This window comes from Glycine max, chromosome 17 (assembly GCF_000004515.6).
Source record: "Glycine max cultivar Williams 82 chromosome 17, Glycine_max_v4.0, whole genome shotgun sequence".
In the NCBI taxonomy this organism is placed as follows: Eukaryota; Viridiplantae; Streptophyta; class Magnoliopsida; order Fabales; family Fabaceae; genus Glycine; species Glycine max.
Genome location: NC_038253.2, coordinates 11,187,285 through 11,198,968, shown reverse-complemented (window position 1 = coordinate 11,198,968; position 11,684 = coordinate 11,187,285). Strand labels below are relative to the sequence as shown.

General features: G+C 43.1%; 2 protein-coding genes across 2 annotated transcripts; both read right to left on the bottom strand.

Moving 5' to 3' along the window:
• Positions 1-2,549: 2,549 nt before the first annotated feature.
• On the bottom strand, positions 2,550-10,293 carry LOC100801012 (uncharacterized). The gene is made up of 2 exons (XM_014769522.3): positions 6,294-10,293; positions 2,550-6,015 (listed from the first exon to the last, which is right to left on the bottom strand). Exons 1-2 carry the CDS (start codon positions 10,109-10,111, stop codon positions 2,550-2,552), a joined length of 7,284 nt encoding a protein of 2,427 aa, XP_014625008.3. The 5' UTR covers positions 10,112-10,293.
• Positions 10,160-11,471, bottom strand: LOC102668348 (uncharacterized). Its single transcript, XM_041011040.1, has 2 exons — positions 10,276-11,471; positions 10,160-10,172 (listed from the first exon to the last, which is right to left on the bottom strand). The coding sequence occupies exons 1-2, from the start codon at positions 11,469-11,471 to the stop codon at positions 10,160-10,162; spliced, it is 1,209 nt and encodes a 402-aa protein (XP_040866974.1).
• Positions 11,472-11,684: the final 213 nt, after the last annotated feature.

Here is an 11,684-nt window from a genome sequence, read left to right as displayed (position 1 = left end):
ATTCTGACTGTTCGTATTCACCTCTGCCCTCTCTCTCTCCCTCTGACATGCACAGTAATTAATGCAGCATTTAAAGGACATAATTAGGGTAAAAAACGAAGAGCCCCTCTGGGCCTGGACCGAGAAAACTGAAAAGAAAAAGGAAAAAGGAAAGGAAAAGGAAAAAGAAAGAAAGAAAAAACAAAAAAAATAAAACAGCAAAATAAAAATAAAATAAAATAAAAATAAAAATAAAAAAAAAATAATAATAATAATAAAAAATAAAAAAACGAAAAGAAGATACTAATAAAGATATTAATAAAAAAACGGAAATAATAAAAAACACTTAATAAAAGGAAAAGAAAAGAAGAAAATAATAACTAAAAAAATAAAAAATAATAATAATAAAAAAAGGTAAATAAATAAATAATAATAAAAAAGGGGCGTCTTCAAAACAAAATTGAGGTATTTTAAAATACCTCCCTGCCGAAATTTCATCTGAAATGATGGAAATTTCCGAGAAAAAAGAAATAAAACGGGTCAAAAATGGGGTATGACAGATGCCCCTATTTAAGTCTCTTCGTTACGGAGATTTAAAAGTGAAACTTTTAAAGCGACGGGTCGAAGAGATTTAAATACAGAGTACACCATTTTTGACCAATTTCAACTACAAAATGCTATGAATGCACTGTTATGCACGTAATGTTGCGAATGCTTGCGATGCAAGTATGAATGCAAGACGAGGTAAATGGCTTGACTGGGAATAACAAAACCAAATGGTACCCGATTTTGTTAAAGAAAAGGGGTCCGACTGGGGATCACATGGTTTTACTGGGGGTAAATGTCAGCTGTTCGGGTTATTGCCAAACTAGCCAACTGACCAGAATTGAAGATAAATGTCAACTGTTCGGGTTATTGCCGAACTAGTCAATCTGACAAAAACAAAGATACATATCAACTGTCCGGGTTATTGCCGAACTAATCAACTGATAAGAAACAAAGATAGATGTCAACTGTTCAGGTTATTGCTGAACTGATCAACTGACAAGAATTGAAGATAAATGTCAACTGTTCAGGTTATTGCTGAACTAACCAACTGATAAGAAACAAAGATAAATGTCAACTGTTCAGGTTATTGCCGAACTAGTCAATTGACAAGAAACAAAGATAGATGTCAACTGTTCAGGTTATTGCCGAACTAGTCAACTGACAAAAAGACAAAGATAAATGTCAACTGTTCAGGTTATTGCTGAACTAGTCAATTGACAAAAAACAAAGATGAATGTCAACTGTTCAGGTTATTGCCGAACTAGCCAACTGATGACATGAAACAGAGGCAAATGATGCACAAGCTGTTCATTAAAGAAATTGCCACTTGGCGGAGAGAGGGTGACACCTTTGGATCAGACCCATTGGGGATGACACTCGGGGAAATAGAAGGTTACAAATTATTCATGATTGATTGAAATGAAAAGATAAATGAAGCAAGACTCATGATGGTTAATGCAGCCATGTACGCATGATATTGTCTTTATTGTATATGCATGAATGTGTATATGTATGAATGCCTGAATGACGACACGACTTGTATGACTGTATGGAGGATTGACTTGTATGATTGTGTGAATGATAGATTTGATGGAACAAGATTGGACCGGTAAGATGGAAAGTGACCCGACGTCGCATCACAAACACTCGGCAATCTTCAATGGGGATGATGCCACTAGGGTATATCAAAATAGCGACGGGGTAAAGCCCGGCGTATGCAGCAACTGATGGGGAATAAACATTTCTTGGGAGAACGTGCCAATCCCAAAATACATGGTAGAAGAGCTGGTGCTTCTGTGGTCATGCTTATTATTATTATTATTATTATTATTATTATTTTTTTTTATTTTTTTTTTTTTTTTTTTTTTTTAGAAAACAAAAGCAATTGACCACGTGCAACCTGCAAGGTTTACCCATTCTCATGGTAGCTGTTGACACACCCTTCATCTATTCACGAGTTCAAAGAAAAAGTGTTTTGTTGTTTGTGCTTCTCAAAAAAGACATGAAAGAAAATTTATGATTTTGAGAAATATTTTGTTTCAAATGCTACCATAAAAAAGGAAAGGTTTTATAAGCTGAATAAATGAGAATTCCAAATGAAAGGCAACAGGCTCAAATTTATTTGAAAGAGTGATGACCTGCCAATGGCATGGCTCCACTGATCTTACAAAGTTTGGAAAATGGTAAATATAAATCGAAGGTTCATTGAACACAATAACCGTTGTTCCCTCTGACAACCTTGAATTCCACTGTTTGGATGCTTCAGATTCAGGGTCTCCCTGACATTCCATTGTGCCCCAAATGAACAAAGATCATCTCGATGCAGTTACTTTGTCTTTTGATCTTTAACTTTTGCATAGATCGCCCTTTCGGGTTTTCGACCTATCAGGCTAATTATTTTTTTGTTTGATGTCTCTAATTTTTGCCTGGGCCGCCCTTTCGGGTTTTCGACCCACCGAGACGCTCATTTTTGCCTAAGCCGCCCTTTCGGGTTTTCGACTTACCGAGCTGTTCTTTTATTTTTAGACAAAGTATTTCTTGACTGCATCCGCATTCACGGGACGAGGGAGCTCATCCCCATCCATAGTTGTAAGAGTCAGTGCACCACCAGAGAAAGTTCTCTTGACGACATATGGGCCTTCGTAATTAGGCGTCCACTTGCCCCTAGAGTCGGGTTGGAAAGATAAAACCTTCTTGAGAACAAGATCTCCTTCTTGAAACACACGAGGACGAACCTTCTTGTCGAAAGCCTGCTTCATCCTCTGTTGATAAAGTTGTCCGTGGCACAAGGCTTTCATGCGTTTTTCTTCAATTAGATTCAACTGATCATATCTGCTTTGGCACCATTCAGCTTCTGATAACTGGGCCTCCATTAGAACTCTCATCGATGGAATCTCAACCTCCACAGGGAGTACTGCTTCCATACCATACACCAAAGAGAAGGGGGTTGCCCCTGTTGAAGTACGCACTGAAGTACGATACCCATGCAAAGCATACGGTAGCATCTCATGCCAGTCTTTGTATGTGACCACCATCTTCTGCACTATCTTCTTGATATTCTTGTTTGCAGCTTCAACTGCGCCATTCATCTGAGGTCTGTAAGGAGAGGAATTGTGATGCTCAATCTTGAACTCTTCACACAAATCTTTCATCATCTTGTTATTCAAGTTCGTTCCATTATCTGTAATGATTCTGTTGGGCACACCATAACGGCAGATGATCTGATTCTTGATAAAGCGGACCACAACTTGCTTAGTCACATTTGCATAAGATGCTGCTTCAACCCACTTGGTGAAGTAATCAATAGCCACTAGAATGAAACGATGCCCGTTTGAAGCCTTCGGTTCGATTCTACCAATCATATCGATGCCCCACATAGAGAAAGGCCATGGAGAAGAAAGAACATTAAGTGTAGTTGATGGTACATGAATTCTGTCAGCATAAATCTGGCATTTGTGGCACTTCCTAGCGTGCTTGCAACAATCTGTCTCCATCGACATCCAGTAGTAACCTGCTCTCAACAACTTCCTTGCCATTGCATGTCCATTGGAGTGAGTTCCAAAGGAGCCTTCATGTACCTCGTGCATCAAAAATTCTGCTTCTTGCTTATCTACACACCTGAGTAGTACCATGTCAAAGTTTCTTTTGTACAAAACATCCCCATTTAGGAAGAAATTACCAGACAATCTTCTCAAAGTTCTCCTGTCTTTGTTGGATGCTCCAGGTGGATATTCCTGGCTTTGAAGGAAACACTTGATATCATGGAACCAGGGTTTATCGTCAACAACCTCTTCGACTGCAAACACGTGAGCGGGCCTCTCGAGGCGCTGAATTCTGATTGTTGGCAAATTATTCCGGTGACTCACTTCGTACATAGAGGATAAAGTTGCTAACGCATCTGCCATCTGGTTCTCATCACGAGGGATGTGGTGAAGCTCCACTTTGTTGAAGAAGGTTAGCAAACGCCTTGCATAATCTTTGTATGGAATCAAGCCGGGGTGGCGAGTTTCCCATTCTCCTTTGATTTGGTTGATTACGAGAGCTGAATCCCCGTAAATGTCAAGGTTCTTGATTTTCAAGTCAATGGCTTTTTCAATGCCCAGGATACATGCTTCATATTCTGCCATATTGTTGGTGCAATCAAACTGTAACCTTGCAGCGAAAGGGAGATGATTACCTTCCGGAGTGATAATAACTGCCCCAATTCCATTGCCAAAGACATTCACGGCTCCATCAAAGATCAAACCCCATCTAGACTCGGGATCTGGACCTTCTCCAAACAATGGTTCATCACAATCCTTCATCTTCAAGTGCATAATCTCTTCATCAGGAAAGTCAAACTTGATGGGTTGATAGTCCTCAATTGGTTGGTGAGCCAAATGATCAGCAAGAACACTTCCCTTAATTGCCTTCTGGGTGTGGTATTCGATATCATACTCGGATAACAACATCTGCCAACGAGCAATTCTTCCTGTCAGAGCGGGTTTCTCAAAGATATACTTGATCGGGTCCATTTTGGATATTAGCCAGGTGGTGTGGTTAATCATGTAGTGACGAAGACGCTTGGCAGCCCAGGCTAGTGCACAACAAGTTTTCTCAAGTAGGGAGTACCTGGACTCACAATCGGTAAACTTCTTGCTCAAGTAGTAGACGGCATGCTCTTTCCTTCCGGTCTCATCCTGTTGTCCGAGCACACAGCCCATAGAATCTTCTAACACAGTCAAGTACATAATCAGAGGCCTTCCTTCAACTGGAGGTATAAGAATTGGAGGTTCTAGCAGATAATTCTTGATATTATCAAAAGCCTTTTGACAATCTTCGGTCCAAACAACCCCTTGATCTTTTCGAAGCAACTTGAATATAGGTCCGCACGTGGCTGTCATGTGCGAGATGAAACGAGAAATGTAATTTAGACGCCCAAGAAAACCTCTCACTTGTTTCTCTGTTTGTGGAACCGGCATTTCTCTAATGGCCTTGACCTTGTCAGGATCTACTTCAATACCTTTCTGACTGACAATGAAACCCAAGAGTTTTCCAGATCTAACACCAAAGGTACATTTGTTGGGATTCAGTCGAAGTTGGTACTTTCTCAGCCGTTGAAACATCTTCAGCAAGTACTCGACATGTTCTTCTTCAGTGCCTGACTTGACAATCATATCATCCACGTACACTTCTATCTCTTTGTGCATCATGTCATGAAAGAGAGTGGTCATGCCTCTTTGGTAAGTGGCACCTGCATTTATCAACCCAAAAGGCATTACCCTGTAACAAAAGGTGCCCCAAGGCGTGATGAAAGATGTCTTTTCTCTATCTTCAACTGCCATCTTGATCTGATTGTACCCAGAGAAACCGTCCATGAAGGAGAAGACCTTGGACTTTGCAGCGCTGTCAACCAATACATCGATGTGAGGTAGAGGAAAGTCGTCTTTCGGACTAGCCTTGTTCAAATCCCGGTAGTCAACGCACATCCTGACCTTGCCGTCCCTTTTTGGAACAGGCACTATGTTGGCTAACCATTGGGGATACTCTGATGTGACAAGAAAACCTGCATCGATCTGCTTCTGTACTTCCTCTTTGATCTTGAGAGCCATGTCAGGGCGAGTTCTTCTCAATTTCTGCTTGACCGGTGGGCATTCGGGCCTCAAAGGCAAACGGTGCTCCACAATACGGGGATCCAAGCCGGGCATATCTTGGTACGACCATGCGAACACATCGACGTATTCTTTGAGTAATTCAATCACCCTTCGTTTGACAGTTGCCTCAAGCGATGCCCCAATCTTGACTTCCTTCTTATCTTCCTCGGTTCCCAAGTTAATCACCTCTACTACCTCCTCATGAGGCCGAATGGTTTTCTTTTCATATTCCAATAACCGAGCAAGTTCCTTCGGGATTTCATCATCCTCCTCCTCTTCAGCCTCGTAGACAGGAGATTCGTAGTTGGGAGAGAGTGCAGGGTTATTATGTTCAACGGGCTCATAAATGCCTAGTCTGCATATGATTGATGATTGATTTTAGAAAATGAGTGAACAATGCGGACTTTTTATAATTAATTGAAATCAGAAAACAAAAATAAAATATTTTGGGTTTTTTGTGTTACCATTTTCCAGAAAGAGCAATAAGCATAGATATCGGGATAAACCACATTTTCCATTAATAAGAGTAGTGCTTGAAACAAAACAGCCCTACATAATTGCGCTTTCGTCCTGGGCAAGACGAAAGGATCCTTTTTTGAAAAACAAACAAACAGAAAAACAAAGACACATTACTTTGATGCATGAACCACTGAAGGGATGTCAACCGCGTCCCAGTTGCGAACAAGTTTTCCAGGTGTGACAAATGCAAGCACTATCTCTTCAGGAGCATCTTCCAAGACAGCATTGGCTTCTGGCGAGTTGTTGATGAACCCGGCGCTACAAAAGGTGCTAGTAATGGAGCTTGATCCAACACTGTTCGTTGCGGATCCTGCAGAAGAAGCAAATCCCAGTCCTTCACGGTTTTTACTCTCCAGCAACTGCACAACTTTTCCCCATCCTACACCTGTTCCTTCCTGCACCACTTTCTGTGCGCTCTTCCAAGTAGCAAAAGATACTTCATTTTTCTCTGGCTTTTTACCCTCTAAAGTCAGGCCTTGGAAAGAGGTTCCTTCTGTTTCATCAGCACCAATAAAGGAAAAAGCTGACAAATGACTAACCAACAAGGCTTCCTCTCCACTCACAGTGATCAATTTCCCATTTCTGACAAACTTCAGCTTTTGATGCAAGGTGGATGTCACGGCCCCAGCTTCATGGATCCATGGCCTACCCAAAAGGCAACTGTATGCGGCTTGGATATCCATCACCTGGAATGTAATTTGGAAAACAAACGGCCCAATTGTAACGGGCAAATCAACCTCCCCGATAACAGACTTTCTTGATCCATCAAACGCTTTGACAACCACCCCGCTTCTTCTCATGGGAGGCCCCCGGTAGGAAAGTTGATCTAATGTGGATTTGGCCATTACATTCAATGAGGAACCAGTGTCCACAAGTACATTCGACAAAGCATCAGACTTGCAGTTCACCGATATATGTAACGCCAGATTGTGGTTCCTCCCCTCCTCAGGAAGCTCTTCATCACTAAAACTTAAATTATTGCAGGCAGTAATGTTTCCTACTATACTGTCCAATTGATTAACAGTCACGTCCCTCTCCACAAAAGCTTGGTCCAACACTTTCATTAGAGCCTCACGGTGTGCTTCTGAGTTCAATAGCAGAGACAAAATGGATATCTTAGAGGGAGTTTGCAGCAGCTGGTCTACTACTTTATACTCACTCTTCTGGATCAGTTTCAGAATCTCGTCATGATCAGAATTCTTGCTAGTCCCATTGGATTGGCCTACTTCCTTCCTTGTACCGGGGCCATTCACTGTCGCCTGTTTAACTGCCGGATCATTCACTTTCTTTGCAAACAATGTGGGGATAACACGTCCATTCCTTAGAACTTTACCGTCACTAGCAATGTTGTCCACAGAAATCGCAGGAGTTGGAGAGGGCAAAGGCACCTCCTGCCCACCTTCCAACATCGTGGCACTATACTTGTAAGGGACCGCTTTTAGAGAAGCATACGGCATATGTCCTGGCAAACTAATCACTAGTGGAGTAGTAGTTGATTCCCCACTGTTATAGCTTATTTCCAACCGCTGAAACTCGGGGGTAATGACGCACACTTCTCTGTCCTTCCTCGTGATGGTTAGTTCTCTGCTGTCTATCAGCCCTTGTATGTCCCCTTGTACCTTCGGGCATCCTTTTACATTCACTGGACATATTTCACACGCTGCATGATCATGGTCAAACAGAGCTGCCTCGCACATCTTGATATGTATTGGGACCAGGGGAGTTCGAATGTGCTGGACGTTCAGGATGACACCGTCTTCATCACAATCTTGTATCATGTTAACAGCAGGCCCATGGTTCGGCAGAGGGTTTGCCTGAACATTGGGATTCTGATCTTTAAAGGATAGCAAGTTGGCCCGGACTAGTTTTTGCACTTCATTTTTCAGGACATAGCAGTTTTCAACGTCATGACCTGGGGCCCCTTGGTGGAAAGCACAGGTTAAATCATGACGAAACCAGGGAGGTAAAACATCTGGTGTACGAGGGGGTGTTCTGACCTGGACAAGGTTTTTGGCGAGCAGGGCGGGGAGTAAGTCAGCATATCTCATCGGGATTGGATCAAAGGTTGTTTTTTGGCGGTTTTGTGAGTGATATGGTTGTTGGGGGGTCTGCGGGCGATTTTGTTGTTTTTGAGGGTATTGTGGCTGATGGTATTGCTGTGGAGGATATTGTTGTGGAGGGTATTGTTGTGGAGGGTATTGGTGTGGAGGGTATTGTTGTGGAGGGTATTGGTGTGGAGGGTATTGGTGTGGAGGGTATTGTTGTGGAGGGTATTGTTGGGGGTAATGTGGATATGATGGGTTCGGGATAGTGGATGCGACATTCGCAACCTGACGATATGGGGTGAAATTCTGCTGAGGCTTACCATGAGCTACCATTCCCACCTCTTGATCTTTCTTCTTCGCAAAGTGGCCTCCAAACTTCTTGGCATTACTTGCGGCAGGGGTACTTTCCGCAGTCAAACGTCCCTCTCGGACACCTTCCTCTAATCGCACACCCATGTTGACCATTTCGGTGAAGTCTGTTGGTGCACTTGCAACCATTTTCTCGTAATAAAACTGGCTCAGGGTCTTCAGAAATATTTTGGTCATTTCCCTTTCTTCCAACGGCGGGACAATCTGGGCAGCCACTTCCCTCCAACGCTGGGCATACTCCTTGAACGTTTCCTTCTCTTTTTGTGTCATCGCACGGAGCTGATCACGATCTGGGGCCATGTCCAAATTGTACTTATACTGTCGGATGAACGCTTCACCCAGGTCATTGAACGTACGAATGCTCGCACTGTCCAAATTCATATACCACTTCAGAGCGGCCCCAGTCAGGCTGTCCTGAAAGAAATGAATAAGCAGCTTATGATTGTCAGTATACATGGACATTTTCCGCGCGTACATCACCAAGTGACTGCGGGGACAAGAGTTTCCTTTATACTTCTCGAAGTCTGGCACCTTGAACTTGTGAGGGATAGTAACATTTGGGACCAAGCATAATTCACAGGCGTCCTTCCCGAACAGATCTCTTCCTCGGAGGGCTTCGACTTCCCTTTGCATACCATCAAATCTTTCTTGGAGTTCTTCCATCTTGTCGAAGGCTACAACATTTTCAGCTTGGAAAATTGGTTCAACCTCTTGTTGAATAGTGTGAATCAGTGGAGCTGAATAAGTCATTGCAGCTTGAGGGAAAGAGGTACTGGGTTGCGGAACTGGTGCTGACTGCTGAGCAAAAGGAGGTGGAACTTCAGATACAGCGGGCTGGGGGCCTCCACAGACTGGAGGTGGCATTCCCCATGTACAACCTGGAGGCAAAAAGAGGGGTGGAGAAGTCACCGTAGATAGTGGGGTTGTGCTCACCAAAGGCTGCTCTACAGTAGCGGCGGCAGCTTGAGAGTTCTGGGCTGACAGGAGTGCACTCATCATGGTCGTCAACCTATCCATTCCCTCTCGTAAAGTGGCAACCTCCTCCCTGAGACTCTGATTTTCTTGTTCAACTATATCCATCCTCTTCCGATTGGCCCTGGTGTTGTAAATGCGAGTTGGTTTGTGGAGAATTCGTCGGGCCACTTTCCTTGGGCGGCGGTTGATCCCCTTTTGAAGCAGTGAACACAGTGTGAGACTCGATTTAGAAACCATGAATGCAACATGATGCATGCTTATGCTTATGCAAAAAGAAAGGGAACAAATTATTATCGAAGAACTTGTTAGAGAAATTGTAAACATCATAAACTGAAACACTTCACTTAAGCATTGGAATATTACAAAGAAATTTTTTTTTTTTTTTTTTTTTTTTTTTTTTTTACAAGTCAAGAGATTTCGGGAGCAAAAATCTAAACATAAGGTCCTAAGAACTTCAGACTCAAACTCCCGGAGTAGATGGATCCTCGGAATCTGAATGTGCACGGGAGAACAAATCCATAAACCTCCTCTTCCTTCTAGCATCTCGGTGGAGCAAAGCGTCTTTCCGACGAAGCAAGTCGTCCTTCTCAATCATCCTCTGGTTCTGGATAAAAAGCTCACGGCTCTGTTGGGCTATCTTCCCCTTCAAAATCTCATTCTCTTGCTCGAGCCCCTGGTATCTCCTCTTCCAAGTTTCTTTTTCTTGCCTTTCTTTGGTTAATTGTTCATGAAACTCTTCCTTAGTATCAAAGGGGATAGGCAAGGACGATGGTGGGATGGTGGACGATAGGTATCTGGGTAAGCGGTAGGGTAGGCCAAAGCTCTTGGTCCTATCAATAACCCACTGGGTATAAGATTCGTGCACATAGTCTGATTTCTTTCCCAACTGACTTCTGTTGAGTCTGCGGATAGCGCTCCAAGCTTGCGCGAATCTTTCCCTTTTGTTCGAGTGATCTCCATGGTTAAGATAGAATTCATTAGTCAAGGCAAGGTTGTTTGGTTTTGTCTTTATCGGGTACCCAAATTGTCGTCGAGCGAGAAGCGGGTTGTAGCTAATTCCGCCACGCATACCCAAAAGAGGTACGTTGGGGTATTCACCACAACTCACAATAATCTCTCCAACATCACTAGCTGCTTGGTACCAAACAATGTCAGATGGGTCAAGAGTCATGATTCGGCGAGGCCAAGAAAGCTTATCATCATTGGTCTTGAAGGCACGGGATTGAGGTAAGTGGAAGGTAAACCACTGATAGAGTAAAGGTGCACAACAAGAAATGGTTCCACGGCCAGCCTGGGTACGGTCATGGATAGAATGGTAGGTATCGGCGAGTAGAGTGGGTACGGGGTTCTTTGTAAGAAAGATTTTAATGGCATTGATATCGATGAAGTTGTCAATATTTGGGAAGAGTAAAAGGCCATATATAAGGAGGGCTAGGATGGAATGGAAGGCAAGTATGCTAGCTGCTTCAGCAAATATAGAGGCTTGTTGGTAGAGGAAGTGGGTGGGAAGACCTTGGAGGCCTCCCTTAGAGGTAAGGTTTGCTTGGATGATAGAGGTTTTAAGATGGAGGGCGGCTGCGATGTCAGAGGGTTTAGGGGTAGGCTCAAAACCATGGAAAGGTATCTTGTCTGGCACAGGTAAACCCACTAGGTAGGAGTACTCTTCAAGTGTGGGGACAAGCTGGTAATCGGGAAATGTGAAGCAATGGTAGAGCGGGTCATAGAACTGAACCAGGGTCTCTAGGCATCCTTCCTCAACATCTACTCTAAGAATTCTGAGCAACTTCCCATGATGAGCTTGAAAATCAACTGGATCACTTACTAAAGATGCTAGCTCCCTTAATCTCAACAGGTCTGTTTTTTTGAAAAGGTACTTCCTAGTGCTTCTCAGTGGGATGTCCATATCTACAAAGATTACAAAAAGCTTGTCTAAGTCCTTCGATAATTTGGATGAAAAAAGAGTTTATGCATGGATGCATGTATGCATGATTATGCCACAGTATGGAGAAAACATGGTGAAGTTAAGTCCAAAATGTTGGAGTTAAGGGTAAACACGCCATTTGGTAAGGACTATGGTTTCATATGTACCTGTATCACGGGTTCTACCAAGTTCCCA